An 18,781-nucleotide genomic window follows, 5' to 3' on the forward strand; every position below is an offset into this window, starting at 1 on the left:
TTTCATTATATTACCCATTTCAATAAGATGTATAAACATTACATATATTACAATAAACAAGACAATATCATAATTGCATCCTTATCTACATACACTTAATAAATCTTAGCTCTCAATACACTATAGAAATATATAAATAGAATGTTATAGGAATTTACAGCAAACAGAGCTATCGCTTCACGGCTAAGAACAAATCACAACAGTCTGTTAGCAAATTAACTTAATCAAAAAACTGCAAAGGCATTACCTAAATGTTACAGACATATTTCATGGACAGAACAATAGCAACAGTCTGTTCAGGATCAAGCAATGACGACAGTAAGCATCACACCTGCTATGGTTTCTGTATATTCACGTTTTGTTGAGGTTGTGTTTTTATAACCAATTAATACAATTCTGGAGAAACACTTCTATATTTGACATGCAATACTAAATGTTTCACACCTGGCTAAAGTTGATAGTAAGACATAAAAAAAACACACAGAACTAAACAAAGTGTTACCTGACAAGATGGAAAACGGCCACACCCTGGTAGATCCAAGGGGATCATTATTTCCTTTGTTAGCAATAGCTGGCTGTCATCGTGTCATGTGACCTGACCTCTTAATTAAATGTGTCGTTGCTGTTGTGTGTTAATTGTGTCTCTTTGTGAGCTGGCTGACAGACTCAGTAAAGCAACATACAGTAATGTACGTAGAGCCTGATTCAAGTCCTCTTTGCTCTCAAGGGTTCTATATAGTAGGGTGGCCTTTGAGATTGTGCTTCAAGTCAATGAGAAAATGCAATAGACTTTATCAACTGGCTGCACTCCTCTCGGATTAGACTTTACAGTAATCTCAAAGTCTTTAAGCCCCTCTACATTTTATTATATACCATTTCTGCTCTTTGCTGAAGCCAGGAAAAAAAAGAGTCATGTATTAGGGAACAATATCGCTTGCGAGCATTGAAAGATCCATTTTAATGGAAAGTTAATGGCATGAAGTGACCCTTTCAGAGGAAACACTATAAATCGTTGCACTTGCCTCACAAACCACATAAACACACAACACAATTTCAATTGGATTTTATTTGTTGAGCTGTTTTGTTTGTTTGTTTTTTCATTTAGATTTGTATTCATTTGTGCTGCCAGAGATCCACATATATCTATATGAGTCCTTCATAATTCATAATGAAATACAATGACAGAGGTATAGTACAACAGACACTCAGTAGTGTTGAACTATTGCACAAAGGCTATTACCCAAAGCCAAAAGCTAACTTTTGTAATCATTACCAGACTTTCATATTGCAATGGCCAATTAATGAAATGTACACAGTATTTCAATAATAAATAACACTGCATAGTGAATAGGGTATAAATAGTGCATACTGTATATAACATGATGTTACTAAAAAAAAGGGGGGGGGGGGGGGGCATATTAACCTTTTATGTATGTACCAGATTACTCCACTAGGGGGCCGGCGAGTCAAATAGGCTTTGCAGGTAATTTGAACACATGTTTGCATCAAGAGCTTGATGAGATATGTGTTTAACTAGTACCACTGTAGAAAAGTCAATACTTATATTCAGTTATAAATCTGATTATGGTTCCAATGGTCTCTGTAACTTGAAGGTGATGAGGTTGTAAAGAGCTGTCTGGTTTTGACAGATGTTTGAATAACCATTTATAGATCATTCCAGCTGACTGATCAGATGGGTAAAACAATAGAGCAGCAGAATAGCCAAAAGCATATTGATTTTCAGCTCAGGTTTTTTTTCAGTGGCTCGTTGTTCATGCTAAGGTGCACCTTTTTTCCTTCTGTTTCTTTCATTATTGCAAGACTTCGGGTTAGCAGTTGAACATTCTCATAAACACACAGTGGTAATGATGGCTTGCACCGCAGGGTAGATCAAAGCACAGACTTAATTTCAAAGCATCAAAGTGGTTAATAATGTAGAATGTGAAAGATCACTGAAAAGAGCTTGTCTTGTTCCGGGTAATTACGAGAAGAAAAGGGTGCCTTGAACCCATCCAGGAGACAGAAATGTACTAAAACATCAACATTATTAATAATAATAATAATAATAATAATAATAATAATAATAACTGCTGTTACCCAAACGCGTTATACGTTGTATAAAAATAAAATACAATAAATAACAACCTTTCTATAGGTTTAGCTAATCACAATATGTGATGATGATGATGAATATGTATTTAATCTCCAAACATAAACTAGCTGCATTGTTGTAAGATTTGTGTGGGCTTGTAACCTTTGATAAGCACACGTTGGGGTAAGAGTAGAATGAAGAGTAATTGGTCAGCCTACTAGGATACAAGGCTGTTTATCAAGCATTTACTGTGTCATGCACATAACAAATTGATAGTCAGGAGAATGAATTGCTTTATAAAGCTGTGTGGCAGTGTGCCCGCCCCGTGTGTATTTTATGTTTATATGTTGCATGTGGTGTGTTAATGTGGGGTTATGTAGCACGCGTGTTATAAAATGCACCAATACTCATACACCCACATTAACACACCACACGCAACATAGACACATAACATACACACAGGGGCGGGCACACTGCCACAAGCTGTAATATGTATGTATTCTATATGGTTCCTGATCTATTCACGGTAGCTTTATGACAAAGTAGCTTCATAAATTACAGTGAGCATATGAGCTCCATAGATCTTTCTTTCCAATCAGTAATAATGCTTGAGTAAGAAAACATTGTTTATGTTCAGGCAAAGTATGAGGCAGAAAAGGATCTCTTGCCTTTAACCTCTTGGTAGCATTCAGCTTCCATGCTGGACTTACCTGTGTCTTGCAATGTGATTCTCTTAAACAAAACTAGCATTGGGTGTTTTTGTGAACCAAACCAGAATCATGAGAGAATCATATAATACACATGTGTATATACAGAACTATAAACCCTAAGGTCAAGAGTGGTGTGTATCATTTTATAAGTAACAAAGTCTCATTAAAACAGTTATATTTTACTGGACAATACCAGTAAAGAAACTCAACTAAGAAGCACAAAGAATACCACAGTGTACAGTGCAAAACATTATGTGAATAACACAAAGTGTACTGTTTCTATACAGAAGAAACTTTAAAAAGTCCTCAATATGTCATATGGCAAAAAAACTGACATGAAAGGGTTATTTTTTTCTTGTACAATACTTACGAGAGAATCCCAGAATGCAGTTGTGTAGCGAGCAGGAATCCAATATCTCGAAGAATTAGGTCTTTTCATCTGGAAATCAAAAAGTGACCTGCCCTCACTGGGCATCCACCTTAGGTCACAGGTCAAAGTGTACGGGTTAGAGTTCACCTAATAATTTCCTATAACACTGGTAATACTGTATGAAGTCATCATCTGCGATGGTCTGTCATATATTAGCAGTTGAAACAGCAGTGGCTGTGGTGGATTTCTAAAGTCATACAATCTCCCCTCACGGGATGCTTAATGATTATGGGACCGAGATCAAATAAGAGCCTACGACTAAAAACAAAATAAATGAAGCAGCTGAACTGTATCCACTCCTGCGCTGGTGCTCATCTTTGTCTTGTTTAACAGTATCTGATCACCCACGCGTGTGTAAAGCCATGTTATGATGGCCTTTTCTATGTTGATCTGGCATCCCAATCCTATGTTTTACATCATCAAGGTGCAAAAGGTTCTGAACTCGTCTTGAACTCTTTCCCCATTGGGAGTGATTATTCCAACACAGGACACAAGATTTATTAACCAGCTCCACGGAGAACACTGCGTAAGTTTGGTGCCTCGAAAGAAGAAAAGAAAAGCAGTTTCCCAAGTCATTAAGAGCAAGCTTCCCATGTGATGGTATATCCTCTGTCTATATAGTCTTATCTTGCCAGTCTGCATGGTATTGTTACAGCTACCCTTAGTGTAGTGAGAGGATTTCAATGGGCAACAATAGATACATAGTCTAAAAACCCAAAAGCATCTTTATAGAGTGTGGACAAAGGTACAGTAAAGAATTGCAGTAACACTTTACATTAAGTGTTTTTAATTACTGTGTGTTTACATAGTAGTTACGTAGTAAATACATGTGTAGGTACACATAATTACAATGTTATTATGCATAGTTACAGTGTACTGAAAATATAAATCTTTATGCACAATATCTGTAAGTAGACAATTGTATCAGAAAAGGTATAGTGTTAGGTTCAGAGTTAGGATTATGCAAAAAGATTTACACATTAAGTACATTGTAACTATGCATAATAACTTTGTAATTATGTGTGAGTACACATTTATTTACTACATAACTACTAGGTAAATACACAGTAATTAGAGACACTTAATGTAAAGTGTTACCAGAACTGCTGAATAATGAAAATAAGTTCCAGACAACATAGCTGCTATCTGGTAACTACGAAGCTTGCTAATAAGGGCTAATAAGGGCTCTGACTTCTACTGTACTTTATAAATCACCAAGACTCGATTCAATTACATCTTTAGATGCTCAAGTACTTTTTTTCCCCTGTAAAACGGAGAAATGTTAAAGCTGACTTCCAGACCTGGAAAAGTACCCTTTGTATGAAACAGTACGTCCCCACTCTATTTAACAACGGCACATGTGGGGTAGGATGTTTTTGCAGTCTGAAGGTACCATCATCTGCTACTGTCCAATCATTTAGTAGAATCAGGAGACATGATTCACAGCTTGGCTTTATTAATTCCATCTTAAGCAGTGTGTAGCATCCATGATTGACTCATTAGCACAGGGGTGTCCTTGGGTAGCCATCCTAACAGGAAGGTACATTTCTGTTACAATGCTGTGCCTGGGGTCCTTCCTCAATAGCAGTGCAACCTGTCAAGCTGAATGCTACCAGCCGGTACACAGTGCATACATTCAGTGGTGTTGTTATATACGTAGCAGTTTGGATTCACATTTTATGCTTGGTTGTCAAAAGGAAGAGCTAGTTAACATTCTAGCGGTTAGCATTTGTCATGACTTTATATTGCCAGAAAATCTTTGGGAGGCAGAACTTCATCACTGCATTACTATGTAAAACAGACACTTAGTAACAATATATTTGGCTCATGGTGATTTTTAGTATTATTATTATTATTATTATTATTATTATTATTAAGTAGTAACAGCAGCAGTCTATTTAGCTTCCCCTGGTAGTGTGTGTGTGTGAGTTGTTTTATTATTTTTATGTGCTTGTGGACAAATGTGATACAGAAGGTAGCAGGCAAATGCAGGAGGCAACATATTATATATCTTCAGATCATAACTTGCAACCCTATTGGCAATACATGGTCACGTAACCAAAAATAGTTTGTGCTTGTTCCCCACAAACTGGCCTTTAGTCACTCAGCAGGCAACAGTAAAAAAAAAAAAAAACTATTGATCTCTGACATCAAAGCACCCCTGTAAGGGGAACGGTTTGTAAACACGAAGCAAAAACGGAAAGGCAAAAAACATCGGCTGCATCCAGAAACCACAGTCACATGACCCCAATATGGCAGCCATCTTAGGTCACAGTTCAAAGTTGGTGACATATTGGAACTAGAAGTGGCAGTAGCAAGTGTAAGCTCACCTCACTGAGGTGCTTAGTAAAACAGATCTCGACTGCAGTAATAGTCTCCACTCCAGTCGCTCCCTGTATAGCACTGCATCGTCCGTTCCTGAAATCTGCAGTGTGTTCTTGATGGCCCATTTCTCTCCTGGCATGCTAAAGAGGCAGGACAGGGAGATGACAGCTAGTGCCGATGTACAGTCCGCTCTACTTCAGCAAATTCCTGCTGATGTGTTTGCTACATCTTTCTGCTCCACTGTAAATGTTCTCAAAAATAAATGAGGTATACCAAAACTTCAGATGTTGCTTTAACGCATTGTATTTGAACCCGTTGTATTTTGTGTAGTTTATGTGACCACAGAAGAAATCCAGTTACCATAATGCAGTAGCGAGATTAGGATGCTTTATTTATACCATTTTGTGTAGCCAAAGATAACTCAAATGAATTAGCAAGGACCCTTACAAGCCACATATGTTATCTATCAGCAGCTCCAAAAAATGCTTGACTATAGAAATTAGCCAAGGTGGAAACAATCCAACTTGCTGTATTGCTTTAATGCTGAAACAGGTTTTCATGTTTCATGTAAATATGTGTAGGCAGATCTAAGACAGTAACCTTGGCCACTCGCCTCATATAAACTATTCATCCCAAGAGATACAATACAGACGCGAACGCTCTGGCTCTTAGTTAAGCATGTATGTCATGAACTGAACACAATTACTGCTAACCTGCTCTGGGATTATGAGCACGAAAAGTCAAGCTATGCCAGGCATTCGTTTAGTAGAAATGGGGCTTAATTGTAAAATGACCAGTGGGCATCTCTATTATGAAGACTCACTTGTGATTTTAAAGAGGCTATTAACCAAAATATACAAGATTCACAATGTTTGTCTGCATGGGTCCCTCCTGGACTGTTCAATGCATTTTTGATAATAATGCAATTTCATGACCGTTTAGTAAAAATGACAAGGGGATCTAACTAAAGTCCCCAGCCGCCCTCCATGCATTCTCGTCAGCTCAGTAACCTGCTCTCTCATACTCACAAGACACTGTGTTGCGTGGTCAGTGGCTCAGATTCGCTCAGTGATCAGACAGATCTCATTTTAAGATTACAGATGGTAAAATGTTGTGAATTTTCTTTTTGTTTGGGTGGGGCGATGTAACTTAGCACTGAGGATAAATGCTATGTGAATATATACCTTTAAAATGTAAACTGTGCCCAAAAGTCTGTAGGTGATCATGTGTATATATAAAATAATGAGGCAAGAAGGTTTTGTCTGAGTATATATAGTAAATTGCTTGTACTGGTTTGAAAAGTAAGCCTTGTGTTTGAGAAGTTCCTCTGTAGTCTTGGTCCAGTGAGGCATTAATAGCATCACATTGCAAAACGTTTGACCTTTTCACATTAGCAATTTGTTCAACCTGTTATTACATATTAACATAAAGCATACTGCAGTAGAAGATATAAAAAGCGATTACTGGATAGTGTTGAATACTGAGGGCGCTGGAAGTGTGCAGTTTTATGACTGGCTACTAAAATGAGTGTAATATTATTCAGTGTGTTTTTGCATTAAAGTTGTGAAAGTGAATGAAGCAGTTTACTGTTACATGCGAGTGACTGAGACTGCTTCATCAAAGGAACCATTTCCGTTCAGGTTTGGTTGTGATGTATCCTTATGCCAGGACATGTGTTTTTATTTTACTATTCCATGCACTCAGGCATAAGATGACAAATCAATACTTCAACTGCATTTTGGTCTTTATGTCTCGATGTACAACATTATTAAAGCATGAAGAGCTTATTCTAAACATGAACCTTTTTAGATTTTAGTTTTTTCTTTGCTTGATGTAATCCCATTATACAAGCTGGTCAATTTCCTAATGTGCAAAAAGGGCTTTAGTAAAACCTATGTGAAAAAAACCTGCAGTAAATTGGTCCTAACAGCACCAGAGTGGAGTTAGAATGGGAGTGTAGCTGCTCTTTAGCTGCATCGTAACTCCATTATACTGCCATTTGAGGGAATTGCAATTGCAGTGAATGCAGTAAAACTCATTTGTTACCAATTTACTTTCACTAGTCTAGACTAGTTTAACTAGAGGCTACAGATCAAACAGAGACAACATTATTCTTATTTGTGCAAAAAATAAAATATTAGACAAAACTACATGGATCATTTTCATACAGATTTGTTTTTTATGTTTAAATTTTGTTCCCCTAAATGATGAGGGTCAAGGAGCTAGTCCTGAGCCTCTGATGTGGGCAAATGTCCACTGGCGACCTCGGCTGAAATGAGACATGCATTTCTAGTGATACAACCCACTGTTCCACCTATCCCACCTGCAAGAGTAGTTTTTGTTTTAGTGCAATAAGATTTAAGACAAACATCTTATTTAGAACAGTTTCCCTGCTGTTTTTTCAGCATAGGTAAGTTAAAGTCTTAAACAGAAAAAATACTTTAATGGAAAATCCATTTATTTAAATTAGTTTAAAGTATGTACTACAGGGAACTGTACAGATACAAGTACAGCTTTGTATTTTTTGCTGTTATTTAACTGTATGAATGATGTGACAACCTTTGGAAATGTCACGATTATAAAGAAATAACCATTTTGACACCCCTTGTCCATTAAAAATGACAAATGGAAGAAATCCATGGAATTTAAATGCTTTTAACATTCCATTATCAAAATGTCAGTGATGCTTGAGTAAAAATGGTACCACAGTAAAGAGAATAATGCAATTTTTTCCCCCTCCAGATTATCTATAATGATTTTCTGCTAGGCTGTACATTACATTCTCCATTAGTATTCCTACCTGCTCAGTGCCTCACTACCACTCTCTGAAGTCAACATGATCTGTGAGACAGTTGTAATTACATGCAGGTTTATATCAAAGATTTAGCATGCAAAGGTTTTTTTTTTTGTACGGTCAAATATAGACACACTAAATTATTTTGACAGCAGCGGTGGAGTAAATTTGATTTTCAAAACGACAACAGATAATTTGTCAGCTGTTCAGGGAATTTACTTAAGAAATCATCACACAGCATCCAGTCTATTTGAAGGTGGCACTGGAATCGGTAGATTTGCGGATTTTAATTATGCATGAAACGGGAACACCATGATTTAATTTTTATCCACAACACACAATCAAAACCCTCTTGGCAACTGATTTGGGTACATGCTACTGATTGAAAAACAGTGACGATGTAAGCAATAATGCACAATATTGTCTGTGTGTGTGTTTGTTTCTGTGCAGTACTTTACCCCAGTTATCCAAGGCAAAGCTGAGCAGTGTGCATGTAGTTTACACCTTGTTACACAATGTAACTACAACAGCACCCCCCCTATGATGCGTGCTTCCCCATAACCTACTGTAGCTGATGTTTCTGCATGGTGGCCTCTATTCTACATACATACATATACATTATTTTGAATTAAAAGTGTATGCCCTGGATGATTGATTCACTGGTGTCCTAGGTATCTAAAGGAGTGGTTACAGCTGATTACGCTTGTAGTAGCAGGAGCCGGACAAAGAGAAGCTGGTTTGTGTTTGCAGTTCAAACTCAGCAGACTGTTGGCATATCTTTAGCTAGGGTGCTGTGTCTGCAAACTCAAAAGATAATGAACTCTGTAATGGGAGTGTAAGATGAACTGAGCAAATGGGAAGGTACAGTTATGATTATGTTAAAGATGGGGCAGCCTCTGCCTCTCTGCTCCAAGCCTTAGAGAATGCACTGCACACAACAATAGGTGCCAGAAATGGTGGAGGTACCACCTCCCTACATTACAACAGTTGGGAACTGCGGGATAAAAGCCAAGAGGCGTATCCAAGCTGGTGAAGCAAAACCTGCTGCAATAGCAGTAAATCTGTATTAATGGCTCTAATGGTTCTAGTAATGCCAGAAGGATTAGTCAACGTAGCACTGCAATTACAGAATTGATGATGATCACCTGGCGGGGACTAACTGTATCCCAGGATTTTCATATCGACTCTCTCCTAGGAGAAAACAAGATTTCTAAAATGGTATTTATAAAAAATATATATATAATTTGGGATGACTTCTTATTGTCATTGTGTATCCTGGTTGCTCCTGCTGTTTTAGCTATTAAGAAAAGGTTCAAAGAAAATAACTTTTAGACACCCTTAGCTCTTCTATTGATCCATCCCGATTTTAAATTTAAAATCTTAATGAATGCGTCACCATTCCCAAGGTGGCTCAGTCGTGTATATTATATACTGTATTAAAAATATTGATATGTACCGTAGTACTGAATGTGTTAAAATCCCACATTAAAACAAGGGTCTAATATTTCACAGATTCAACCACTTCCCAGCTAAAACAAATGATCTTTCTAAAGCAGGCTAAGTTGAATTAGTTAATGGGTTTTTATTGCACTAATTGTAGTTGTGCTCTTTTTAATCCCAGTGTAAATTCATTGATTTGAAGTGTTCAATAAAATACCTTGTTCATTTAGATAATAAATAATAATAAAACAACACCATTACAAAATAATATGCCAGGTAGTGTAAGAAACCGTTTACTAAGGTGTGCCACTAATACTCCCTTTTCTGGGATTTACCTGAGAGCGCACTGTTGTACAGAGGTAAACACATAATATACAGTACAACATTTTGCCTATTTGAGCCTTCAATATATACATATGCACATTAAAAAAAGTGTTTTTTAAAGTGTGATTGAGTCTTTGCACAAAATGACTTTTACAGATAGATTCAATTGCAACAGCCAAATTGTAATCAGCATTAAAAAAAGTATTTATAATAATAATAATAATAATAATAATAATAATAATAATAATAATAATAATAATAATAATAATCTAACCCATTTCTCTCTCCAGGATGACACTTCCTATTCATTTAGAATACACAATAAAAAAAATTAAATGAATGGAAATGTTTAAATTTTTATATATATATATATATATATATATATATATATATATATATATATATATATATATACACACATACATACACAAAAAAAACACACTACACTCCATCCTCATAAAGAGCTTTTCTTTTACTGATCTGATACAAGGTTATTATAGTTCCCAAATACAATATCTATACAGATGGAACCACCATTTATAACTCATGTTTCGCTTCATCACACAAATGAATTCCCTCCAAAGGCTTTCCGTCTCCCGTTGCATCATTTTAAGGACGAAAGCTTTTCCAGGTAAGACCCACAGTGCTTGAATGTATTGTTCCTTTCCTTCACTGTAGCTCCTGCAAATAATACAATCCAGTCCACACATGTGTCCTTCTACGTCCTTGTGAATCACCATTCCATGTGGCACTGATCTTTCATTCATAACAGTAAAATCCTACACACTACACAGACATTTATTCACATATGATACAATAGGTTTTCAATTACCTTGTTCGAACCAAGCTTCTATTTATGGTCACTAATTGGGCATGGCTATATTTTGTCCTTATCCTGATTAAGTCTGTCTGCATATAGGTGGTAAGCTTCATGAAGAATCTAATCTGCTTCTGCTTTCATTAGGCTCTTATGCCTGTTTGTACTTTTTCTTTAGCAAGATCTCCCCAAGGTGCACACTTCCTTTGCACTGGGAACTGTGAGATGTGACATTTAATTAAACTTAAGCAAGACAGTTTATTTCCAGTATTACAATGGAACAGTCTTATGCAGCGTCAGGGTAATTGTCTTCGCCTTTTAAGTCCCAAGTGATATAATCATAAAATTACCTTAAAAACACAGAAAGGCAATAAATCTATTGTGTTTCATATGAAAGGTCCCATCAGCTTGTCAGTGCTTATTCTTTCAAGGTCAGGATACACCTTTTGACAGGCAGCAGCATATCTTATCAGTCCACAGTAAACTAACAGATGTTAATATCCATCGTCGTCATCCACATCACAGCCATAATCTGAAAACGAAACAAGTAGTTGATATACGGGTTGAAAAAACTGCAATTACAGCTTCATTCAGTTTCTTAAGAGCTGTCAGGAGCTGCCATTCTGGAATGTGACCTTGTCACGTCAACTGAGAGACTGAGGAAAGTGTTACATTCAAGAAGTCTCTTTTTCTTCACCCGTTATCAATCACTCGTGGCACTTTGCTACATTATGAATAGTGGATTTCTTATTTCTGTTTCTAAAGTAGATTTTTAGTTTACGGCATTTAAAAAAAAAAAAAAAAAGTGATACAAGTTTAATGGCCAATTATGCACATAACGAGTTGCTACACATCTGCAGCAGTCAGGTGGTTGGAACTGTTAGGCAGAAGCTATGTAGGAGCCACGCTCTTAAAAGGATGAGACGAGGTACAAAAAAAAAACTGCAAGCTGGACAGGCTTTCACAAAGGAGACTGTTCTGATTATATATTCACCTACCGTTTCCTCCTATGAGCAGCATGGCACTAACGCAGGGCTCTTCCTCCTCCTCCTCTTCCTCCTCGGCATCATCCTCGTTGTTGTATAAGACAGGGCCGCTTTCTACCACCACAGGCTTGGAGGAGTCTGAAGGATCAGCTGAAGAAGTGGAGCCAAATCCCTGCAAGCATATCGCATTTTGTGTTGTTTAATTCACAAGGCCAGTGATTAAATAAAAAGATTATACAAAAAAAAAAAGGAAAAAAGTAGAATCAGACTAATCTTTACTTTTTCGAAAAAGTCTCGACACTTATAATAGAATGACCTCCTAATTATTAGGAGTATTTCCAGACTGTCACAGTTGGACAAATGAGAGAAGTGTGAATAATGAGCAATCACGAAGCATTGAAAAAAATTACATATATTTTCTCAAGACTAGCTATCCAACTGTTTTTAAAAAGCAATGGTGTATTGTATTAAGGTTTTGCAAAAGTGCATTTAAAGCCATTTGGAAGAAGCCTTTAGAAAACGTAGCCTGATGGAACAAGAGTAGATGCACAGAAACGTACACAACCTAACAATCATATCATATTTATACAGGATGTCCCATAAGACATCATAGGCATAATTATTAATATCCGTTGGCTCTCTATTTCATTCAGGTGTGACATTTATTTAAACAAAGATGATCAAATTCACATAATGTTGATGTATAGCGCAGATGGTCAATGGGGTCTGGCTGTCCGATTTAACAGAGCGCATCCTTTTTGGCATAATATATAATGATATTGTCTATTATTCCTGACTTATGGGGCGCCCTGTATACTGTGGTTAAAATATACAATACATTAGTAACAATCTTCAAAAGTAACATTTGGTTTGGCTATCCACACGGGATATACAACAATTTTCTTTTGTATCAATATTTAAATATAATTAACAAGCAACTGTTTATTTTAAATGTTAATCTGGAAGTCTCCATCTGTTCAAATTAGAGTTACCTTTTCTTTTTTAGGATTGAAAATTATCTAAATGTCATGTCAGACGGATGGAAAAAGCAGCCCGATTAATTTGCCAGCGAGGGGCCAGGCTGAGTCACATGTCAAAGACTTATCAGTCTTTCATTCAGCTCTAGCCAATTATACACCAGCAGGAGTTGGTTAGGTGTTGCCTAGTGATCAACTGCTTGACCTCACATACATGTGTGAAAAATCTCAAGTCTCTGTTAATAATCAAACACAAACGGTTTCAGAAGAATATTTATTTCCAAAACACTATTTCCAAAATCCTTACCCATGGTCCCCAGGAAGTAGTGGGTATCTTTTTACCAACTTAAAATCCTGGCAATTGGTTTTTGTAATTGATTTTGGCGAAATAATTAATCAATAACTTCAAAAACATAGATGCCAAGATAAAGTACAATTCAGGAAAAAAAAAAATCATTTTAATATCCTACTGTTTAACATTTTAATAAAGCTGACATTAAACCACTGTGCCATGCCATTATTGCAAAGCCTTTGTTTTTTAAATAAGCAGAAAATCAAGTAATAAACTTGCATCGCTGTCTTGCCCTAAATGAACCATAACTTTTGACAGTGTGAAAGCACTTTGGTTATTACAATTTCAGCTCCACTATGCATGAAGCAGCCACTGAAATGTAGCACTTTGTAGTGAAATGTATCTTTAGTACAGCCTCTATTACTGTATGTTTAAAACTGGTTTACAGCAGGAGGCTTAGAATTGAAATTCTGAAGCTGCAAGTTGTCTAGCCCTATGTTAAATGAGAACAGAGAAATCAAACTGCTGTTTCAATTAACTCAATGGTAGAGCAAAATGGCAATTAACAGCAGGCTGAAAAGTTGGTTTACCTGTTCAGTTGCAAGCTTCTTGGTGGGCTGAGTCGAAATTAATGGCCGTAACCTAGACAAAAAAAAAAAGAAAAAAGTTTTAAAAAAAGACGACTATTTCATTTTAGCCTTTTCAGATCCAAAATAGTTGAACAGTCAATAATAAATATTAGGAAGAATACATTTAACCAACTGAAGATGACAAAATCTTTTTTTTTTTTTTTACTTAAATCTTAGAATCTGAGGCTCAATGTTTTACCCAAAGATACATTTGATAGAGAAGCGATTTTCAGTTCAAACGCAGCCGAGTTAAAACCTAATTTAACGGTCAATTAGGCTTAAGCGGAACATTTTCTAATTAAAAACTGCCCAATTTTCCCAATTTTTTTTTATAAAGATCATGCTTTATAAGTGACAGATAACGCTAATTGTTCTCCGAAGCCATGTGGTCTAGTTGTGAGTTTTGCGGGAAAACAAAATGAAAATTTGAAACGGCCAATACCAATAAAGACACATAGAAAATACTTGAAACAGTCGGTGCTTTGAGTAGCATTACAGAAGATACACTTGAGGTTATGCAAAGTACTACAGCATTTTTTCATTTAAGGTACACATTGAATATAAATAAATGGCCTATCGTTGTCTTTAGAACTGGTTAGTGCCTCTGGATATTTCAGAATGGCATGAATTAGCTTCCAGCCTCTTGGGTGAATCTTTCTTTCAACTGCAAAACGGACTCTTCCCAGCCAGCAGTCTGACTCCACTGGTGCACTGCTGCCCCTGCCTTCATTCAGAGAGCAGCTGCTGCCACTCCTGCCATATGGAGCATCAACAGCAGCACAACCTCCATGCCCATTCCGCTGTCTGGCTAGTGAAAGTCAAAGCATCTCACCATGCCATCATTAGGGTCACAGCTGTTATCCTATGGGCTGGGGTGTGTCTGCGTGTTAATGCACAAGTGAGCAGCATGACAAAGGGAGGATGTACCAGTCCTCCTTTTATCGGTCCAGTTCTGGTGAATGGAAAAAAATAAAACAAGGACTCCTGGGATAAGAAGCAGAGTGCTGTACAGTACTGTGGCCTTCAGAAAACAGTGTTTACTCCCTCTGTATACAAAATCTTTCTCATGTAAAACAGATGTTTAATTCTAGTAACTGCCTCTCTCGAATTAGCAGTACACTTTATTTTTTTTATAAAACCAGTAAAGAAATGTGTTTCTGATCGTCGTTCTTCATGCAAATTAGCGCTTTTATTTCTTCATTTGCTGTAGAATCTCAGTACAGTAGAGCTACATATTCAAATGTATCGGCACATCAAATAATACAGAAACAGTATAGTTGTGCTAAAAAGACTTGGTAATAGATTTTGACACAAAGGAACTAGATTCTCAAAGCTACTTACTCCAAACCAACATTAGCGCTATTTTATTCTGAAAGGAAAATAATTCAATTGTAATAGAGTAGGAAACCAATTCAGATGGCTTGCAAGCCCCTGAGCGAAATGTCGTTTTATTCTGGTTTGGTAACTTTACTGGGTGGATTTTTACTTTCTAAAGAACATTTGCCGATGATGATTTGGACTAAATAGCTTTGAGAATCAAGCTCAAAGTCTTACATCAATGTTATATGTTGATAGAGACTTTCTCTCACATTTTATTTAATCCACATATAAAGCAATCCCTGCTTTTTTGCTATGAACCCCAAAAACAAACAAAAACATTTGTTTTCTTACGTCATAAGAACAGAAGACAAAATTAACGAGAGGAGGCCAAGTGACCTTGCCTCAAAATGATTAGGTAACCCACCCATCCCCTCACCACTCTGTGTGAAGAAATGTCTCCTCACAGATGCCTCTCCTACAAGAATTCAGTGTAATACATCTCTACAGGGGCATTCCCTTTCACAGCAGCATCACTATAAAGTCAGGAGTGAGCTGGCATTATTGTGGCTCGCATCTGCCAGGGTTGGACCTTCTGGTCTAGAGTAAAGTACTATTAAAACTGTCTGATGATGATCATTATAATGCCACAGCAAGCAACATTAAACACAGGGGCAGAGTTTGCTTTGGAGCGCAACACTACACATGCTTTTAATACGCATTCATTTGCAAAAGCGAAGAGAAATCTAAATCATCATTATTATATATTACATACGGCAACCAGCTGCTAAATATGTTCCTTAATTTAAAAATCAAACTCGTATGTGACCGACTTTTATTATATTGATAATTCATATATTAGAAGTCAATTTTAAATGATATTTTATATGTTCTCCTCCAACACTGGCATGCAGTTGCTCGGCAGCTCTGTTATTCATGCTGTGTTTCAATGGGTTTATTTTGCAGCCGGCTCCTGTCTCTTCACCAGTTGTATTTATGGGATTAATTATGCATTTTTGACCGACGCCTCAGCTTTCTCTAACCCCTGCTAAGGATCAAACCAGTGACCCCACCACACTAAAGCACCTGCACCCCACCAAATGGGCTGGTCAGTTTCTGATTGCACAATACCAGACAGTTGCTGCAGGTCTATCTGGTCTAATCTTTTCTTCAGTGCTGAAGCTGGACAATCTGAAAAGAAGGCTGAAGGTGATCAATTGAGTTATCAAGGTGGATAGCTCGGGAAGTAATATCTTATTGTATAACTTCTTCTGGTTAAAAACTTGTATGGATTGCTCCAAGAGAACATGCCAAAGATTAAATACCATTATTTATTTATTTATTTATTTATTTAATAATTTATTGTTTACCAGGAGATTTATCAATTGAGACCAAGTCCTCATTTACAGGGGGGTGGGGCAGTTTGGTTTTAATGTTCGAGTCACCAGTATGAAGAGTATCTCGTTTATAGTTACCTCAACATTATTAGTTCTTAGTCCTCATATTGTATCAAGTTTATACAAGAAGAATCTATGTTCATGTGCATGCTGTTTCAGTCATGCTGTACAGTGCTATAGGATTCTAAATGGTGAAGATGCCCTTTTATGCCCCAGATGGTGCTGGTTCCTCCGAGATGTGCATGTTTTAAACACACTTGTACTAAAAGCCCTCTCCTTGCTAGTGGTCCCTGGAACACTTAACTGTGCCTCAGCAGCATCGCTTCAATCACACCCTGCCTCCGTTTCTTTAACAGCCACGCTGCACCACGGGACTGCATAAACCTGGCAGCATCAAATTCCACTTTGAAGCCAACAGGAGTATTGCTGCAATTCCCACTTCTACTGTGTCTCTACCGAACACAAGAAAACACTTAAACAACTGTAGCTTCTGTGAAAATATTTCAAGCACTGTTCAATCAAAACTGATCTATTGGTATTCTTATTTTTTTAAATGGCTAAAAAAAAAAAACAAAAAAAAAAAAACATTATTTTGAATTGCTAGTTTGCTTGTGTAAGTTACCTGTACATGTCAGGTAGTCGGCATTCTGTGCATTAAAGTAAAAGCAGTATTTGGTGTGTGATCTGACGCTACACTTTGCATTCAAATTAGCCACGTGTTATGCACTGTACTGCATTAAACCCTTGATACTTACAACACAGACACACACAAAACATATATACCTGCACAGTAGAGGACTATCATAAGCCAGCTATAGTTTGAAACTCTCCTGCTTTGGTTTAACTGTGGAAAGTCTCTTACTCTTAAAACAGCATGCGCTTTAGCTATCCATTATCTCCAAATCACCACCCGAGGAAAACCTGACAGAAAGCAGAAATTGAATGAACTACATCTCCCAAAGCCAAACACAGAACACCCTGTATCTGACAAACACCTTGGCATTATTGCCTGAAAAATAAAAAGAAGTCACAAATAACATAAGCTGGCATAACAGAGGCTACAATTTATTTCTATATATTGGTTTGAATGGTCGACCTCCATCACAGCAGGTTAAATGGAGATTTCCGCATCCAGGCAAAATGTCTCCTCTATAAGTAGCTCTTCAACCTCTCTTAATGTCAGCCCTCTAATGTGCTCATTTGATTTAGCCAGAGTTACACATTTTCACTGCAGTTAAGCTGCAAATCTCAATTTTCCCCCAAAGTTCATAAATCAGTCCTTCATTTTTTTTTTTCCCTGCTGCACAGTTTTAAAACACTTGCTTAATGCTGTGCATCGAGCTACTTTTGAAATTCACATTTCTGTCCACAAATAGACGCTTTCTTTTGGGGGGGGTTGATGAAATTATAAAATGGTTGGCAGTGTTTAAAGTGTTTTCTGTGGTTAGATCATTATGAATGGCTGCTATTTCCACTGCCTATACACCCCCCCCCCCACCCACCCAAAGCCTTGTCCTAATAGAAGTAATAGAACAGCACGTCTAGACAAACCAAGTGAAGGGGGTTTTCAAGGTTACAATCAGTCTTTTTGCACTAGTTTTCGATCCAGCCAAGGCAACAGTGTCTTGTTAAACCCACAGCCTCTTGCAAAGGATGATAAACTTAGACCTCAAACATGAACTCTGCCTGTCACTCTTCCTGAGTGAGCTTTGGGCTAAAAAAAATTCAATAAATGACAGCCCCAAACAAAATTGAAAATACGAAAATAATTCAGGGCAACCTGTCTATAGTGAGCACTCTGATAAATCACCATGTGCGTACACAACGCATATGGTCATTATAAAGAGGCCTACTTATATAATAAGCATCTTTAAAATGCAATACTGTAGCTGCAAAGCGTGGAACACATTGTAGAAGAGAAAATATAATTAAAAACAAATAGTTTAAACCTTAGCCTACATCTTTTAATAAACAACCTGCTCAAATCTTACTTTGAGATCAATGGCCGATCTGTTTGTGTGGATGGATACATTTAAGCTTAAAACATCAAAAAAGGAAAATGTGAAAAACGTTCATTATTTCTTGATCAAATCACATTTGTTTTCTACCTCAAACTACCATGTCTAGAAAGCAGTTCTGTAAATAACTGAAGTTAAGAACAATTCCAGGAGTGATGTCAATAATTTCACAGTACAGTAAACCAGGCAGGGTACTGAAACCAACAATTTCCTGGCTCATCTGGGCAGTGGAA

The 18,781-nt window shown here is 37.0% G+C and overlaps 1 protein-coding gene across 3 annotated transcripts in view; it reads right to left on the reverse strand.

Moving 5' to 3' along the window:
• Positions 1–10,566: 10,566 nt before the first annotated feature.
• LOC117422263 (transcription factor IIIB 90 kDa subunit-like) overlaps positions 10,567–18,781 on the reverse strand; it is a 74,370-nt gene continuing 66,155 nt past the window's right edge. For all 3 annotated transcript variants that reach the window (XM_058991970.1, XM_058991968.1, XM_058991967.1), the window contains 3 exons: positions 13,778–13,829; positions 11,931–12,090; positions 10,567–11,464 (listed from right to left, as the gene is read on the reverse strand). In XM_058991970.1, the coding sequence (XP_058847953.1) occupies positions 11,427–11,464; positions 11,931–12,090; positions 13,778–13,829 (250 nt within the window). In that variant the 3' untranslated portion in view covers positions 10,567–11,426. The remainder of the gene's footprint in view (positions 11,465–11,930; positions 12,091–13,777; positions 13,830–18,781) is intronic.

Source organism: Acipenser ruthenus, chromosome 18 (genome assembly GCF_902713425.1).
Source record: "Acipenser ruthenus chromosome 18, fAciRut3.2 maternal haplotype, whole genome shotgun sequence".
In the NCBI taxonomy this organism is placed as follows: Eukaryota; Metazoa; Chordata; class Actinopteri; order Acipenseriformes; family Acipenseridae; genus Acipenser; species Acipenser ruthenus.